The sequence below is a fragment of the Doryrhamphus excisus genome, linkage group LG12 (assembly GCF_037039965.1).
Source record: "Doryrhamphus excisus strain RoL-2023G ecotype Guam linkage group LG12, RoL_Dexc_Guam_v1.1, whole genome shotgun sequence".
NCBI classification, from domain to species: Eukaryota; Metazoa; Chordata; class Actinopteri; order Syngnathiformes; family Syngnathidae; genus Doryrhamphus; species Doryrhamphus excisus.
Window position 1 is genome coordinate 19,730,619 of NC_136368.1, and position 19,706 is coordinate 19,750,324.

The 19,706-nt window shown below is 41.7% G+C and overlaps 1 protein-coding gene across 3 annotated transcripts in view; it reads left to right on the top strand.

Moving 5' to 3' along the window:
- Positions 1 to 19,706, top strand: part of LOC131136286 (ATP-binding cassette sub-family C member 4-like) — a 46,642-nt gene that overhangs the window by 13,004 nt on the left and 13,932 nt on the right. For all 3 annotated transcript variants that reach the window (XM_058082974.2, XM_078794987.1, XM_078794988.1), the window contains exons 20-25: positions 5,284 to 5,363; positions 14,727 to 14,877; positions 15,498 to 15,617; positions 16,471 to 16,581; positions 16,665 to 16,765; positions 18,300 to 18,491. In XM_058082974.2, coding sequence (XP_057938957.2) covers positions 5,284 to 5,363; positions 14,727 to 14,877; positions 15,498 to 15,617; positions 16,471 to 16,581; positions 16,665 to 16,765; positions 18,300 to 18,491 — 755 coding nt within the window. The remainder of the gene's footprint in view (positions 1 to 5,283; positions 5,364 to 14,726; positions 14,878 to 15,497; positions 15,618 to 16,470; positions 16,582 to 16,664; positions 16,766 to 18,299; positions 18,492 to 19,706) is intronic.

A 19,706-nucleotide genomic window follows, 5' to 3' on the forward strand; every position in this document is an offset into this window, starting at 1 on the left:
GTAATTTAGTGTCATTGAGTGGGTTAATCCCCTCAGAGACTGCAGGCCAGAGCCTCGGCTCATCAGCACAGTCAAGGAGAGGAGTTTCCATCAACACTACAACCCCCCCACCCCCCCGCCAACACACACGACCATGCTGACTGTCTACCTTTAACATCAGCACAGTGGGTCACCTCAGTGCTGCGTGTCACTCGGCTGCTGTTGACACGGGGGAACATTAGTTCCTCTGTAGTTCCCCATGTGAGATTCTAATTGTGTCTACAGAGTGAATGTTTTTTTTTTTTAAACGTCTGTATTTCAGGTCTGGGATGCAAGAAGCAAAGTGGGGGGAAGTGTTGCAGACAGGAGGATGATGATGATATCGAAGTGTGTAAATTGAAAGTGGAGATGGAGGAGTGAGCGCGCGCGTGTGTGTGTGCAGCGTGGCTGATAGAGCTCCCCCTCGCTCGGCACTTCCACTATTTAATTGCATGAAAGGGAAGGCACGGAGATTGCACAAGCCTGGCGGTGAGAGCGAAGAGAATGGATTTAGAATGTATTAGTATTGGCAGCAAGGTGCCGGCGGTGGGAGGCTGCCCCAGGCCTTTGGGGCCCTTCATGGAAAGTGCAGGTGAGCCGCGCCACCTCCAGCCTTGGCAGCCCCCCCACCTTTGCTCCACTCCCTCTTCAGTATTCCTTACATCAGGGGGTCTCAAACATGCGGCCCGCGGGCCAAATGTGGCCCGCAGGACACTACTTTGAGGCCCCCGCCTTGATATGAAAGTTTAATGTTAGTGCGGCCCGCGCAAGTTTGATATGGATGAAATTATTACGTTTGATTAATGTTCATGTTAAAGGTTAAATAACTGTTAATAGTTATCCTCCCTATCCGTGTGGAAGTGGTAAGTTTGATATGGATGCTGTATGGTATCATGTACCCAGAAAAAATTATTACGTTTGATTAATGTTCATGTTAAAGGTTAAATAACTGTTAATAGTTATCCTCCCTATCCGTGTGGAAGTGGTAAGTTTTTGGCTATTTAAGTTTAAAGGAAATAACTTGAAGGCTACCGTTTAGGTCGCAAGGTCTCTAGTTTGCGAGTTAGCATGTGTCTCAAGACCCTGCAGTTGCGCAATATGTTGTAAATAAAAAAAAGTATAAATGTGACTATAGTCGTGTTTTGTCATGTCTACAGGGCTCTAATAATGCTTTGTTCATTTTAATCTGGAAAAAATAATTTGTCTACCCACCAACTATATGTGGTTTCTTCTAAGTTTTTATTATTTGCTGTTTTATTATTATTATTGTTATATTTATTTATTACTGATTGATTGATTTTCTTTATTCTTGATTTGTTTATTTATTTTATTATATATATATTATTTTTATTATATATTATATTTTATTATTTTGTTATATATTATTATATTTTATTATTTTATTATATATTATTATATTTTATTATTTTATTATATATTATTGTATTTTATTATTTTATTATATTATATTATATATATATTATGTTATATTATTTTATTTATTATCTTATTTTGTGTAGAAAGATAAAAATTAAGATATTTGAGAACAGTGGAATGTTTTATCAGAGCTTTTCTTGTAGCAAAGTTTATTAATTTTTCTGTTTTTAATAAATGCGTTTTTTGTTTTTTTTTTGGAAAACCTGATGCGGCCCAGTCTCACCCAGACCTTAGCTCCAGTGCCCCCCAGGTAAATTGACTTTGAGACCCCCGCCTTACATTATTGCAAGGTCCCTCTAACTGTGCCGGGGCCCACACGTGGAGTCGTTCACTTATCGCGATGTTTACAGGAAACAGCGATTCGCCACACGCCTCGCTCAAGCCGGACCCCACTGTTCCACTTCTTCAAGTGTGATTGCGGGGGTCCCGCTCACATTATATCTCCACCTGGGTTGGAAAGGCTTGATATTTTCCGAGCTTGAAAGAAGTGGTGCAAATCACCGCTGGAGTCTTGAAAGCATGAGAAATGGTTAAGATCTTAATACTGAAAACACTGATAGTCGATATTGTTGACGACGCGTTGATTGAAGCCTTTGTCCCACGCCGATCTCACCTCATAGGCATTTTCCATTTGTGTAACAGCACCACTGTAATGCATCCTCTCTATACCATAGTGTCTGAAGCTCATCCCCCTCTGTGTTAACCGAGCCGCTTGTCAAGTCAAACAGCTGATAGCTGACTGATGTTCTCTGCTTTTAGTAGCCTCCAAGCGTTGCATGATGTAACAGGCGGAAACATATTCCTTTCTCACTTGCATTGTTTGTTTGAGGCTTGCATGAATTTAGGTCATCTATGGCTTAGACAGTAACATTACATAAAATATATTTGAATCCTGCTCAAACACGGTTTGTCGAGCTGTTTTCCAGGCTAAAGAGAGGAGATTCGTTGCTAGCATAGCAGCAGCAGCAACTCTACCTCCTTATTCGAACACCCACCCTCGGGATGTCTGCATGCTAAAGGGGGCACTCACACTGTGAATACGATTAGTCCGCCTCTGAGTGTACAACATGCTTACGCCACTTGACTTTGAATCAAGCGCTGATTTGGAGCATTGCTGGGTCGTTGCGGGGAATCATGTTTTGGCGGGGGTTTATGCAATGGCTGTTACGGGGGAGCCCGGCCTCGTCCGCATGCATGTTTTTTAGGCGGGAGCGGTATTTTGGATAAAGCTGTAAGCCGCTTACAGCCGTGGAGAGAGGTGATTACAGGGCCCACCTCCATAGCGGTGACTAGGAGGCAACTTTTAGGTCAGTGGTGCCATGGCTCCACCGGCGGGCCACAGACTCGCACTTTCTCCCCTTCCTCCTCCATCCCTAAACAAGTCCCACCTTAAAAAATAATGCATTCATGAATTTAGCTTGACAATAGTTGCGTGTCACAATGCAGCGATTGTGCCATAATTCATATATACAGTGTTATAAAAAACAGGTACATCCTCATAGCTATATAAGAAAAAGAGTTAAGAGATAATGGGCATAATTTCCCCACCTGTAGACAATATTGATACTTGCTATGGCTTTATTAATATTTTGTCCCAGCCTGAGATAGTATCCATGTCCGACGGTGGTGTAAATGAAAAATAAAAAATTTAAAAAAATTCTAAAAAAATAAAAAAATAAAAAAAAAAAATAATAAAAACTAACAAACAACAATAATTTTTAAAAATTAAATCAAAATAAATAAAAATAACTAAAATGAAAAATAAATCACATTGTTGACGTTTTGTCCCATCTTTAGTATCTAGACCTAAGTTTGTTGTATTGACATTGCATATCATTCATTCAATCATCCATTCATTTTCTACACACCCTGGACTGGTGGCCAGCCAATCACAGGGCACATATAGACAAACAACCATTCACACTCACATTCATACCTATGGACAATTTGGAGTCGCTAATTAACCTAGCATGTTTTTGGAATGTGGGAGGAAACCGGAGTACCCGGAGAAAACCCACGCATGCACGGGGAGAACATGCAAACTCCACACAGAGATGGCCGAGGGTGGAATTGAACTCAGGTCTCCTGGCGCTAACTACTCGACCGCCGTGCAGCCCACATTGCGTATCATATTGCATTATAATATCTGCATCTTGTGTATCGAAACTGTACCAAAACAGACAATTATGCGACAATTTCTATATTTTCTGCCACATCACAAATAGTATCAATATTATCTATGGGAGGTCGGTGTATCTGTACTGTACTGTACGAGATAATGATGCAATTTATTGATACAAGCCTAAACAGTATCAATAAATGTGGCATATCGATATTGTACTGTGAGATAACGATACAAGGAAATACAATATTGATATTTAGCTCTGCTTTACTACGTTCTTCTACAGAACATCCACAATGCTAAGATGAAGGTAGAGTGAAGTACGGATTGTCTATCATTGACTGCAGTAAATAGTGCATGAAGGCAACTGGAGTACAGTATAACCTGATGTGCCATCATGAAAAGATCATGCAATGAATGCAAACTCTACGTTTCAAATAAGAAACACCTGATGCAGATTGGAGGCATCTCAATTAACGTCAGCGATGCTGCCAGTCACAACAAGAACAAGGCAGGCATGCAGCTTGTTTTGCCCCCCCCCCCCGCCCTCCTTTTGTTCCCCAAACAAAAGCCTCCTGCACATATTGAGCCGAGAGATTTCAAAACAAATAATGAGTCATTGTTTGAAAGTTAAATAATCCTGTGTTTTCCCATCTGATCGCAGTGTATACGTATACCTAAGCCACTTTATGATCCGCCGTTATATAACGTTAGTGTACAGCCAATTAAAATATGTAATGATTTTATTTTGAAATGCACTGGAGGTTTCATTGGACTTCCAATTTGTCTCGCAATATTTCCGTTTACCAGCTTTACCAGAGTGCTACGGCTGCAACGTCTGAAAAAAAAGACCCCAAACAGATTGTTTCCGTCGTACCGTAAGGCCGACGAAGCTGTAGCTTCACCGCACAGACCCCCAACAGCTATCCCTATCCCGAGAGGCGGGGTACACCCTGGACTGGTCCCCAGCCAATCACAGGGCACATATAGACAAACAACCATTCACACTCACATTCATACCTATGGACAATTTGGAGTCGCTAATTAACCTAGCATGTTTTTGGAATGTGGGAGGAAACCGGAGTACCCGGAGAAAACCCACGCATGCACGGGGAGAACATGCAAACTCCACACAGAGATGGCCAAAGGTGAAATTGAACTCGGGTCTTCTAACTGTGTGGCCTACGCGCTAACCACTCGTACACCGTGCAGCCAATGCTGATTATGATAAATTAATTCATTCATTCACAAGGGTCGCTGGAGCCTATCCCAGCTGTCGTTGGGCGAGAGGCGGGGTACACCCTGGACTGGTCGCCAGCCAATCACAGGGCACATATAGACAAACAACCATTCACACTCACATTCATACCTATGGACAATTTGGAGTCAACAATTAACCTAGCATGTTTTTGAATGTGGGAGAACATGGGAGAACATGCAAACTCCACACAGAGATGGCCGAGGGTGGAATTGAACCCTGGTCTCCTATCTGTGAGATATGCACGCTAACCACTCGACAGCTGTGCAACCGAGATACATCATTGTTGTCAGAGAATCTTTGATATTGTATCCTATTATAAACTGTGTAGGTATGCTCAAACTCAAAATGACGCATCTGCATAACAAAAACAAAATGATGATGTCAATGTCATTCTTTTATTTCTAAATCCCGCCTTCTAAATCTCTTCTATTCTGTGGTTTGACAGGAAGAATCCTCAACAGGTTTTCCAAAGACATTGGCTACCTGGACTCTCTGCTGCCGTGGACGTTTGTGGACTTCACCCAGGTGAGTCTTCACCTTCCGCGAGTTCGGGCTGCTGGCACTGCAGCATGGGGAGGCCATTTCATGCCTGGCTAAACCTGCTTTGTGGTGCGGCTCCCCTAATCTGGAAACAATTACTGTGGGATTACCTGCCAGTGCGGCCCAGCGCCTTCACAGATTTAATAAAAGTGCCTCATAGGCTAGAGGACTTGGGGGGTGGGGGGGCGTGGCTCCCATAGTGCGACACAACAGAGGCGGCCTCTTCACAGAATGTGTACTCAGCCTAAGCAAGTGATTGGGGGAGAGAAAGGCACCACAGAGGAAATAATGGACACAGGATGATGGCTCTGATATGGGGGGGGGGTAGCGGGGAGGAGATGACAAGGACGAGGTGTTGAGAGTACGAAGAAATGAGAGCAGGGGGTGTGCGATATGTTTGGAGGGGTGGAGCTGCAAACATGGCTACTGGGAATGTACACAGTGTGGACTATATGTTCACATGGTTACTTTTAAGAACGTATACTTTAGGTATAGTTTTATCCACAATGTAATGGCGGCTAGCGTTTAAATAATCACCAATGAGTTTGCTCGTACTAAATTTCCTCGGTTTTGTACTCAAGTCCAAAGTCTAGCCATTTATTTATTTTGTTAGCATCACACTTTCAACTGTCGTCAGGTTGAGTTCCCATTATGCGTGACGTCAGATGTGATGGGACAATTAATACAAAAATTTCCATGCCGGTTCAGACGGTTACATTGAATAGTGGTTGTTGGTTGCATTGAAATGTGTCTGACATTCTGAAAAAGGTGAGTTTTCTGAGGTTTTGGTGATGTGTGTGCACCGTGCGCCTACACCAAGAATAGATCAGGTCAGAGCTGGCAATCTTTCAGGGCACCTTTCACAAAATGTTCACTCCGCCAAGCTAAAACTGTGGACACGTACACGTGTTCCGCTACGCCCATTTTGGCGCAGTCCAGTCTACCAAATTACCATGAAATTAGATCCCATTGTGTCATCATCAGTGACACAAACATTTCTAGGAAAGGTTTTAGTCTTAACACATAAATCCAGGTCCAGAAAACTGCATCTTAGAGTTGTAACAGTCCACTTGCATCAAGGTCAAGTGGAGGAAATGACTCACCAGATCCAGCAGATACCTTGCTGTGTGTGGTGGCTGGCGCCCACTTTGTAATGCACACCGCCACCACCACCACCAATAGGATTGGATCGGAACAACGTTGCATGTATTTTGTTTTTATAAATTTGGGAATTATCATTCTTATTTTTCCTTCAAATGCTTCTGATGGCGCAGTCCAGTCTACCAAATTACCATGAAATTAGATCCCATTGTGTCATCATCAGTGACACAAACATTTCTAGGAAAGGTTTTAGTCTTAACACATAAATCCAGGTCCAGAAAACTGCATCTTACAGTTGTAACAGTCCACTTGCATCAAGGTCAAGTGGAGAAAATGACTCACCAGATCCAGCAGATAGCTTGCTGTGTGTGGTGGCTGGCGCCCACTTTGTAATGCACACCACCACCACCACCACCACCAATAGGATTGGATATTAATAATTAATAGGATATGTAGTTTTTATAAATTTGGGAATTATCATTCTTATTTTTCCTTCAAATGCTTCTGATTGGCTGTGGACGGAATATGAACAGTTGATCCCCAGTCCTGTGTATGTCTGGACCTTAATTGGACCACATTCAGAGCTCTGAGCACAATTGGCCTAATGCTCCGCTGGTCTTAGGCCTGGTAGCCAAGGGCCACCCCGATGCAAAGCCAGGTTAGGTTACCCACGAAAGCCCGCGGAGATGCGCCAGCTCATGCACCTCGCTCCACAAAGAAGGGAATGTTCGCCGCACAATTCGAGGTAGAGGAGCAGGCGTGGCTCCTTGGTTAGGGCCAAAGAATGGAACAAAGGCGCAGTGAAAACGAATCCCCCCCCCCATCACAATGCCTGAGTGATGTTTGTGGCAGATACCCATCTCCCCGTAGACAAAAGCCATCTTAAATGCTGAAAGCACAAAAGATTATACGCACAAAAGCTTTTTTTGTCCACTTCATTTTGATAAGGTGAATAATGGCGGGAGTAAAATTATAACTTTGAGAGAAGGGCCTGCGGGCGTCACTGAAAGCAGTGAGACTCTTACAAGGTCGGGAGTGAAAACACATGTATGCATCACACCTAACTTAGTGCACCGAGTGTAATCGGTCTTTTTTTATCAGGAAGCACAAGTATGTCTGCAGAAGTTGATTAAGGTGACGATGAAATATGTGCAGGCCAAAGGTGGCATCTTTCGGACAAAGTGCTTTTGTTTGGGGCCGCTTGTTTGCAGGTGTCTTCCATAGATCATTAATGCTTTTAGGAAGGAAGGTTTTCCCTCTCTTTTTTTCTCCCTTTTAAATCAAAGCAGAAAAGCTGCTGATCCTGACTATTGTTGCTCATTCCTGCGAGGACATTTCCCCCCATAGTCTTTGTCTAAATGATTGTCAGGCGGGAATAAAGTGAAACTTCATAAACAAAGCCCTAACTGGTTTATCTCTCTCTATAGGCAGAGGATTTGCACCGCAGCCTCCCCTTTTATGGTGAAGTAAGCACTTTAGCACCCCTCCTATACCCCACCCGACAAGGGGATTCCCTCAACCTTGTTACACCCATACCAGCAAAAAAAAACAACAAAAAAAGGCTCTTATTTTGGTGTAATTTAGTATATTGAAAAGACAGGTCTTCTTTCTTACAGCCAAGCCACAAAGACAGAAATGTCAATTAAAAACACCTCAGGCTTTGTGGACTGTTAGCTTTTGTGCGGACTTGACCTTTAAATCCCGGGTTGCCTCTGTTTTCCCAGGGGGGGCAGAGCGGGAGGGGCAGGACAATAAGGGTGGGTGTTTAGAGAAGGGTATTTCAGTGCAGGATTTTTTTGTATGAGAACTTGTGACCGGTTACAAGACTAACTTTAGGCTCCATAGCTACTATATGAATATTCATTCATTTTCTACCGCTAATCCTCACGAGGGTCGCGGTGCTGGAGCCTATCCCAGGTGTCTTCGGGCGAGAGATGGGGTACACCCTGGGCACATATAGACAAACAACCATTCCCACCCACATTCATACCGATGGACAATTTTGAGTCGCTAATTAACCTAGCATGATTTTGGAATGTGGGAGGAAACCGGTGTAAACCCACACGGGGAGAACATGCAAACTCCACACAGAGATGGCCGAGGGTGGAATTGAACCCCTATCTCCCCACTATTGAACTCCTATCTGTGAGGTCTGCGCGCTAACCACTCGACCGCCGTGCAACCGAGATATGTCTTAATAAGTCAATTACGCTTAATGAACTTTCTTCTTCTGTGGAGGATTCTATTCTTTCAACGTTATGGGAACATATTAGGGAACCCCTTTTTCTGTTCCCTACCCACCCAACAGGCCCTGTGTCTCGGCTTTGACGTCAGTGACCTTTGAACTTGCAGATGTTCTTTTGGATGATTAAACGCAAATTCCCACAGACGCACTATGCAGAAAAGCCAAAGCTGCTGCAGCAAAAGACTACGTTGCCGCCATGACACATACTAATAAGCATTCCTTGCATATTCATTCGAGTTGAAAGCTTTCATTGAAGGCAAATAAAAGCATACAAATTGTCTCCTAATTCATGCATTAAAAGCAATAAAGCCTACAGTCATCATTAGAGAAAAAAATAGTTTGTTCGCCCTCTGCTATAGACACCAACTCAGCACAGAGGACACTCACAAAAACACACAGCAAAGACGTCTATTGTTTAAAAAACACTGGCGGGTGGATCTTTTTTTCTTTTTGTCTGTGTGTGTCTGTATATTGTGGCACATTGTGTGTCAGGCTTCTTCAGCGGCTTTGTGGGATATGAGAAGTGCTGACGTAACCACGAGGGCTGCGGGATGGGATTTCACCGTCTCTCTTCTCTGGTTCTTTACCACCCCCGGTGACAGAAGAAGTCAAGAATGCATCGCATGGCTTTAGGCGTTGCACAAGTTACTCTGGGAAGCAAAGGAGATGGTCCTGTATGCCGTGCGCGGGTTCCTACTCATGAAGGTGGCGAACTCGTGTCTTCACATCGTTTTTTACCGTTAATTCCAGTGTATAAGCTTAAAAACTCTAAATGCATGTGTATGTCAGTAACTACTCTACTCATTATTTCTTCATTAGTTCCACCGTAACTACTTTAAATTCATATAGTTTTAAGCACAATATCAAAAACATATCAATATACATAGACTGGATTTGGCACCCAAGTGCCAGCTAGTTACGGTAGTGGCGTTTTTAGTGTTTAATAGTGCTTTATGTATTACTTCCATATTGTTTTTTTTTTTGCCATACTATGGATGTTCATGTTGTTACGTCATTTTGCGCCGTTGTTTACACTCTGGAGCGGCTGTTAGCTTCCCCTTCGCTACGTGAGTAGGATAGGCTGCATAGCCGGAGTGAACAGCGAAAAAGACAGTATAAAGGTTTTTGTATAAAGACGGTATCAACCATGTTTAACATCATCGTATATTGATATTCTACCTAAATATCTTGGAATATGAGTTTTTGTCCATATTACCCATCCCTATGCCTTCGTCATTAGTTCCTCAGTAACTACTGTATGTCAACGTCACAACTTTACTTCTAGTTACGACAGCTCTGTATCTCCTGTGGTGTTTTTAGTGTTTAATAGTGCTTTATTTATTACTTCCATATTGTTTTTTTGTGCCATACTATGGATGTTCATGTTGTTACGTCATCTTGCGCCATTGTTTACACTCTGGAGCGGCTGTTAGCTTCCCCTTCGCTACATGAGTAGGAGAGGCTGCATAGCCGGAGCGAACAGCGAAAAAGACGGTATAAAGGTTTTTGTATAAAGACGGTATCAACTATGTCGTCATGGGGAATGTGCACTAAAGATTGAACATTATATTCAACTTTTTCTACATATATTTATTTTAAAAAACAATATATAATATTTTATTTCAGCTGCTATTTTTGTATAAGATTGTTTCTTTTAATAAAACTTTGCACACATATTTGGCTTTGACTAAATTTAAACATCGGGATATGTATCGTATATTGATATTCTACCTAAATATCTCGGAATAATGAGTTTTTGTCCATATTGTCCATACTGTATGTCAACATCACAACTTTACTTCACTCAAATTTCATAGTTATTAATTTATGTATGACAACAGTATGACACAAATGTTGAATACCTTCATTTTGGTATTATTTTTTCCAAACGTTTTATGGTGTCATAAGGACTTTTAAGCAATCGAGTGAAAATGGAGTGCACTACTTGTCTGCAATCAGCAGAGAAATGGTTGGCTCGATCTCAACAATACAATAAATGACAGTTGGGAACAACAGCAACATTATTCTGATAATAGATTATTCTGCCATGGAAACAGGAACTCAGAACATTCAGAGAGCGAGTAAAAAAAACATATTATTGTCTACTTTCGCCTGGAATACTTAGAGGTGTGATGCTGTATAATACATGCACCCCCCTGATCATAAATGTGGCTGTAGATAACCATCCTATTGGACATTTTCTGTTGTTTCTCCTGCACAGTTTGCAAGTGGATGACTTAGAAAAGGCATCCTTCATAAGATAAAATGTCATAAAGGAATTAAAATTTTTGGTGTTGAGATAGCATTTCTGGTCCGTGCCGACATCTCAAGTAGCGCTTCAAACACGCAAAATGTTCATCATAAAATAATACACATACACATAAAAGGTAGTGGCGGAGCAACTGTACATCCAATGCATCCAGGTGGATCATCATTTGATGGCAGGAAGCTTCAAGTGTGGTCCCACGAGTGCCTCGGTCCGACACGTCAGCTGCTGTGACTCACACATCCAGTCCGGGGGGGGGGGGGGGGGGGACTTCGGATTGGGGGTCCTTCAAGCCTGGGAACTTCCTTTTACACAGTCTTCAGCCTCGCCCAGAAACCTTCCCATGTGTCAAAATGATGAATCCCGGTCTTTCTGTCTGCAGCGTTGTGTTCGTTGCTGAGAGATTCACCAATCACTGCTCTCCCTTGTAGTTAAAAATGTGTTTTGTGTCGTGAGGAAGAGAAAAGAAGGGATGACTGAATGGCGGGCACAAATGATTTATAGTTGCAGCATTGGGCAGAGCACATTTCAAAGCCTTTCTCTTATTTCCAAGATGGGGTTGGAAATCAGCAGCTTGACTGAGCCCAAATAAGTGACTTCTTTTACCTTTTCATGGCACACAAAGGCCCTAATCCAAGGACTACTTGAGCCACCAATGTAGACCACCACAGTATGTGTCAGCCTCTCCTCATCACACAACAAAACACATTGACTGCAGCTTTATGAAGTGAAAATGGCCCAGAAGGACAAAATGTGAAGGAGGTGTCCACAGTCATTTCTCTCAAAGAAAGGCAGGCCGCATCTGGGCATTTAATGCTAAAATAAAGCCCAAAGACAGAGCAGAATGGATCGGGTCACCTCTATTGTTACACAGCCCGAGTGGAACAGCCCTGTTTTGTTTCAGTACCACTGACCCTTGCGGCTTATTGTGCCACCCTGTCACAGAAAAGTGTGGGCTAGAAAAAAAAAAAAAAATTCCAGCAATGACAGAGGACTTCTTTTGAGGACTTTTCTTTGCCGTGCTTTCCCCTCATTTCCTGTTTTGTTTGCACTTTTTTCCCAGTGGTGAGTGAGCATGCCGCACTGTCAGTAAATAATAGGCGAGTGGAAAGGGAGAGAAGAAGAGAGCCGAGCGACTCCTTGTGTCTGCAGGGATGTTTAATTAAAGCCCGGTGTTTACTTTGTGCCGTGCAACAAGGGCCGCTATCACTGCCCCAAACAAATATGGTGATTAACTTCAATTTTCTGCATTTATTACGACATCAAAGGGGCGATGCTATCGCAAAAGAAAATAAAGCAATTAGGGTCCGCCGGGATCGAAATGGACTCTGCACACAGCAGTTGTGCATGAATGAGTCAATCACATGCGTGCAGGAGCTTTCTTTTCCTCGCTAAAGAGCAATTAGCGCTAATTCTTTATTTGTACACAAAACCTTTCTTCCATTTATCCACTTTTATGTGCGGGCGGGATGTGGCTTTGGGAGTTTTCTGTTCCTGTGCGGCTACACCAAGAGATACGGATGTGGTCCGAGAGGGTGAGGATGACTTATCGCAGTCATCTGTGTGGTAGTGGTGGGCGGGAGCCGCGCCGTGTTCCCGATGCTGACACGATAAGCGGCGGGCCACGCAAAATGGATCACATCAAAACAGGGAGGCCGTGGCGACAGCGAGCCCCCGGGAGGGGAGCAGGAGGACCGCTATCTTAACGCTTCCTGTTCCTCGACGTGTCCCCTTTGATGACCCCCATCGTCAGATAAGGCGGGTCAGGCCCGGGCCCTGGTGATCCTCCAATTAGAATTCAAATGAACTAAGCAGTCAGCACATGAGCGAGCGATGTCACCGCAGCGCTGCCTAAAGAACAGTGCAAGGGAGGAATTTTTGTTCGCTTAATGTGTGTTGCCCTCAAGGGAAGGAGACGAGATAGCGTGCAGTAATGGACCGTGTGCCATCTCTCTCTGCAGTCTGGTAGCCTTCCATCAAGGCTCAGATTGAAACTTATGTAGTGTGAAATTCCCGGGATCGGATGTGCTCCGTAGTTTCCACTCCCTGCTTGATTGTGTGGGCTCCACTACGCTGGTGGTTGGACTGGTAATACCCTCTTATCTGACCCGCAAACGGAATTGAGTGGCTTTTCATCATAAAAAAAAAAAAACACGCTGAAAGTGATCATGCTTAAATGTGTGCCTAAATGGTAGATAGCGTCTGTAATTAAGGTGCTGAATTAAATGTCTGGTTGAAGGTAGACGCGCGATGCTAATCTTGACATTTTTAGCTTCCGCTCTTCGTAACGTGTCTAATTTCAAGGGGGTTTATCGGATTTCATACATGTATCGTTTTGTTTAGTCAAGTAAAAGCAACAATAGTCAACTTTTAGAGCCAACTTTGGAAATGACGTGAATGCTCAGGCCCCAGCATATCATAGCTTACGCCCCCGTGCCGTTTTCTGTGCACCCCAGACTGTTTATACCAGGGGTCTCAAACTCAATTTACCTGGGGGCCACTGGAGCTAGGGTCTGGGCAAGGCTGGGCCACATCAGGTTTTTAAAAAAAAACAAAAAAAAACGCATTTATTAAAAAAATATACAAACTTTTTCAGTGCTTTGGTTCTGATTTTCTACAATAAAAGCTCTGATAAAACATTCCACTGTATTCCACAGGAAGGAGACAGATACAGATCAAATCTGTCTATAGTGTCCTAACTATAGAAAAAACAATATCCATTCTTGACAGACTGATTCACCAATGTGCAGATGCTTTTTTTGGGAGTAGTTGGTTCTGGAGTTGGAGCTAAGACATACCTTTACCAATACTTGGTAATGGTAATGGTTTTATTTCATTTGAACATGCATCAGATTACAATTGAATGCATCACATAATCAGTTCACAGTTCCACATGACCAAAAGGAGTAGGAAGAAGCAAAGCTTATTAAATCCTACCCCTCCATTTGGTACTTTTACAATCAGTAACTGTTAATTTGTTCACTTCCTGCTTTCCTAATATAGTTGACATTTTTTTTAAGGCTAGTAAAAACCTATTTGCTGCCTGGGTGCATTCGTTTTCGTTACATTTGTTCACTTCTTGCTTTCCTAATTTATTTTTATTTTTATTTTTATTTTTATTTTTATTTTTTTTGTCACGTACCAAAGTACGAGGTGATAAGACCATCCGATGACATAATGGGTATCATACGTAGTAACTGTCAATATAGCGATATATATAGAACATCATGACTGGTTCAAGACTCTTCATCCTTGTATTTAGCAAACATCAACTGCTTGTGGATTGTAATATTTTTTGTTGGAATCAAATCCTACGAAACCGAGGATCCTCTGAACAATAAAATACAATACCGCCACATATTAAAACCAATACATATTTTTAAATATTAGGTGAAAAGTACGACCCTGTCATCCGACTCATTGTGTTGAGCAGCATGTGTGTATTTCCTAGTGATGTACCAGACAGCCGCAGTGTACTTGCTCGAGTCACTGTGGTCTGGCCCGGTGCCTGCCACCTCCACTTGAGGGGCCAGAGGTGTTGAAGGCTCAACCCGGGGGATCTCAAGTGCTAAATTTCCAACTGCTAAGTGAGAATTAACGCTGCCATCATTTTCTTTCCACGCATTGAGTCACCTAAGTTGCTTCTACTTTATTCTATTATGACGACAGCATGCGGACACAAGTGAAAAGTTTCTCTTGTTTACTCTTTAAAGCTGCTGTTTCCTTGTCTTCTCAGGTTTTCCTGCAGGTTATTGGAGTGATCGTAGTGTCCTCCATTATCATCCCCTGGATCCTCGTCCCGTTTGTTCCTCTTCTCGCCATCTTCCTGTGTCTGCGACGCTACTTCCTTCAGACTTCCAGAGATATCAAGCGTCTGGAGGCTACCAGTAATTTTTTTTTATTGGGTGGAGGGATTGTGCGGGGGCGTAGGCATGTCCATTGGTAGCGGTAGACAAAAGGCGGACCACAGGAATGCTAATAGACCATTGAGGAGTTCCGTGGTCATTAGCATAAAGGCTAAAGGTGGTGCTGGCCCATGACTCGGCCACACGCAATTTCCTCAAGAGACCCGGGGTTCATGACATCACGTACAAAAGGGAAAATGCCAAGTGGGCATGACTAGGTTTTCAGTTCACCTATTTTGAATGTGTACCACAAAGTCCCAAATGCACATTGGCCAATAGGTTCTGTCATCTTCAAGAATAAAAGGTTCCATTAAAACCCTCGGCAGAAACATTTAGGCTTTGTGAGCTTGACAAATGGAGACAAAAGACCGCTGAATTGCAACATTTCCATAAAATGGTTTAATATAGAAGCTGCAAATATTACAAGCTAACATTTTAAGTCTTTGCTTGACTGAGCTCTATAGAAACACTCAAGCACTGAATAGGCTGTTCATTATTTAAATGAATGTGCAGCGGGACGAAAGTGCAAACGGAGCATTTGGTAATTTGTCTGAGTAGCTAACTGTGTTTTTGTTGTTGTTGTTTTGTTTATTTACCCTCAGCTCGGAGTCCTGTCTTCTCCCACCTCTCTTCGTCCCTCCAAGGCCTGAGCACCATACGAGCTTTTAAGGTTCAGGAGAGGTTCCAGAAGATGTTTGATGACTATCAAGACCTTCACTCAGGTCCGAAGACCTTATGTGAAACCGGTTTATCACAGTTAATTGATTTATGTCCTGACGCCGATAAGTGAATTTCCATGAAGTAGGATTCAATATTACATAGTGTTGTAATGGAAGCGTAGGCAACCTGTTTGTGACCTGAATTTAACATTGTTAGAGCCCCATAGACATAAAATAACACCCCTATAGTTGTATTACCTCATATAGTAGGCATGATAATAAGACATAATAACTCTAGCAATGGGAAAGTTCCTTTTTCTGTCGTATCTTGAACGTGATGTGGGTCAATTACATGGAATCAAAAGATGGATGTCAGCCAGTCATCCATCCTCACGACGATGTTTGACACTTGACTAAGATAGAGGGCAGCGAGTCTGACATGTGTCTGGCATACAGTACACACTGTTTTTTTTCATTTTTTTTAGGTACCACCCATGATGTGCATTGTTAGCTAGCTTATGCCAACTAGTTTTCTCTCTGTATAATGCACAGAAAAGGGAAAGTGTTCATGTTTCACATAATGATGGGCAAAATAAAAAAAAGTGCAGTTTTTTTTGAGTGGGGAAGAAGCCAAAAATGTACCACTTCCACACGGAATTGGAGGATACTTTTTTGTGACTATGTCACATCAGACTCTGAATCCATGGTAGTGCAGAAGATGTTCAATAAACAATAATAAACAAATCAGGCTTTGGTACTAAGTGACAATGTACAGTTTAGCATGTAGCAAAATTCTGTATGTTAATATCAATATCAAAAATATGTTCAATCAATCAATACAGCTCTTGTATTGGATCTCATTACAGGTGCACCTTAGGTTATATTCATGGGCTCACTGTCATGTGTTTGCTAACAGAGGCCTGGTTCCTGTTCCTGACTACCTCGCGATGGCTCGCTGTACGTCTCGACGGGATCTGTTCTATTTTCGTGGCCATTACTGCTTTCGGATGTCTTTATTTCAGGGATGGTACTGTATGGGCTCTCATATATAGCCATGTGACACGTTCTTGACAACTTGATGTAGTCTCATTATTTGTTCCTTCATTGCAGAAATGGACCCCGGTGCAGTCGGCTTGGCTCTGTCTTATGCGGTGACGCTGACCGGCATGTTTCAGTGGGGCGTTAGGCAGAGTGCAGAGATTGAGAACATGGTGTGAGAACTTTTAAATGCATCTTATATTAACACAAGTAACCCAAATTTAATTTTTTTAATTACATTTTTATTTTATTTAATTTAAATTAATTTAATTAATTACATTTTTATTTAATTTAATTTAATTATTAAGATTTAATTTTACAGTTTTGTTGTTTTTTTTACACTTTTATTGCAATTGATCAGAGATTGGAAAACGTAAACATCAAACTCACAGGAGGTTTTTGGAGCTGTGTGTCAAAAATAGACGTTTTTATGAGCAAATACCATCCCCGCAAAACGTGGAGATCTACTGTATAGATCAGGGGTGGTCAAATATTTTGACTCGCATTGAGTTAACAAAATTGTCCGGAGGGCCAGATCACAGATCAACACCTACATACTATATTATGTTTATAATTTTCCTTGAATTATTTGTCAAATTTTATATCTGTAAAAGTCTTCTACTATTAGCTGTATGTTCTCATGTCACTTTTTTACATCAAATTATTAAAATTAAATTTTAATTTAATTTAATTATTAAAATTGTATTTTACTTTTAATTTTAAATGAAATTTAAATTTAATTTAAATTAATTTAAAGAAAATTTTAATTTAATTTAATTATTAAGATTTAATTTTTAAAATTATTAAAATTTTATTTTACTTTGAATTTTAAATTAAATTTTAATTTAATTTAATTATAAAAATATTTTACTTTTAATTTTTCATTAAATTAAATTTAATTTAATTATTTAAATTTAATTTTACTGTTTTGTTGTTGTTTTTTTTTTTACTAAATAAGACATGTCGCCAGTTTGTATGTTAAAAGTTGAAATACTTAGAAAGCAACTGGCGGGCCGGAGTCAAATGAGTGGTGGGCCGCTATTATTTGAGGCCTGTGGACATGAAATAACACCCCTATAGTCACTTTTACACTCCTATTATTCCTTCTTTGCAACACATTGCTCAATAATGTAAACACAGCTTGCTACCGAGTGAACTAGTTAGCCTCTAGTTTGTTTATTTTAAACTTAAGAAAGGGTTGGGGAAATGGAATGGGGAATATGGGAAAAAGTAAGATACCACTTCCACACAGAAGTGGAATTTTTTTTTCATTATATGACTGTGGCCACTGATCACAACACACAACAAAATGATGACGTTATGTACCAAAAGCGGCGTTTGACTTCACCGACGGGTTCAACAGCTACAGAGCAACCACCATCGCATCCGTTGTGAGAGACAGCCGTGACTGACAGCCGAAACGGCAATCATTTTATTTGGGCAGCAGCTTTAATTGGAGAATAATAGAAACAGGAGACCTTTTTACTATTCTAGGAAGACTTTCTTGCCTGTTTTGGATGTCTGTGGGTTTTTCTTGGCTTAATCTCTGTTCCAGTTCATCTCAAAGGTTTTTTTTGTGGGATTAAGGTCAAGTTCTGCCACAGCAGTTTCAAGAAAAGAGTCTTTCCGTACTCTTTCTACTAAGTGGAACTGTCAACATCCAATCAATATTCCCACTTGAATTCCATGAATACTTTGTGTCTGTAGATGACATCCGTGGAAAGAGTTGTGGAGTACACAGAACTTAAGAGTGAAGCAGCCTGGGAGACTGACACAATGCCACCGCCCGATTGGCCAAAGAGAGGCTTCATCACTTTTGACTCGGTCAACTTCTCCTACAGTGCAGATGATCCGTTGGTCCTCAAGAACCTCACTCTTGTCTTCACATCCACGGAAAAGGTCTTCACTCGCACTAAGCGCACACGCAATCACATACGAAGGAATGAGGTTCATACAGGGTTAAGCGCCTTATAAATAATCATATTCCTTGTTTCAATCGCTGAGATCTTTCTCCTAGAGGGGGGGGGGCACCGGTGTGCACAGGCCATGACTTAGATATGATATGCAGCTGGAATGTGCTGCATTGTTACGTGGCATTCTTTCCCAATCAATTATTAAAGGACAGCATATTGTGCCGCTGATTCTCCGGCACTATACCATTTGTGATTCATGGAATACATATCTTGTAATTAAGACTGTTCAAGTGGATCCATTCGGTCTCAATTTGCATTTTGAGCTACCTGGCGGTGACAACTGTTTATTCACTGGGAGAGAGAGCGAAGGAAGAGAAAAGGAGAAGACGATGGAGATGGTTGAGGATGATTGGGATTGTGTTTAATGCGAGGGGGTGTGTTTTTGCATGGCTATGCTTGGCCAGGGTGGGCTGATTTCACAATGAATAGGTTGATAAGTGTACAGCTCCTGGCTGGCAGGATTGGATGAGGGGGGGGGAGAATCTGTGTGGGGGGGGTTAGCGAGGTTATATTGACAAGCCATAGCATCACAGCCATCAAGTCACATACTGTTCATAAGCTGATTTAAAGCACATGCAACTCGCCTTTACTCAGATGTGACTGACACCAGCAAGAGACATTTTTGCACCAAACTGGATTACTTGGTCAATGGCTACCCACAATGCCAATGAAAGAGTTAGCATCTATCACAGCATAGCATTGCATCGTTTGGAAACACACATGCTCCCCGCCCCGCCCTGTATGTCCTATAATACTCTAACCTTTATTTTTTACACCACATTCTGGCTAAGCATGAGATCCATTTACCAGCCCTCACCCATAATAAAAACAAAATATTTTAAAACAAATGCACATAGTTAATAATCTGTTATGTGGTGCAACTGTGACCATATAACAAACTTTATTCACTGTACAAGCGCATTTGAAAGTAATGGTAATGGTTTTATTTCATTTGAACATGCATCAGATTACAATTGAATGCATCACATAATCAGTTCACAGTTCGACATGTCCAAAAGGAGTAGGAAGAAGCAAAGCTTATTAAATCCTACCCCTCCATCTGGTACTTTTACAATCAGTAACTGTTACATTTGTTCACTTCCTGCTTTCTTAATATAGTTTAAGTTTTTTTTAAGGCTAA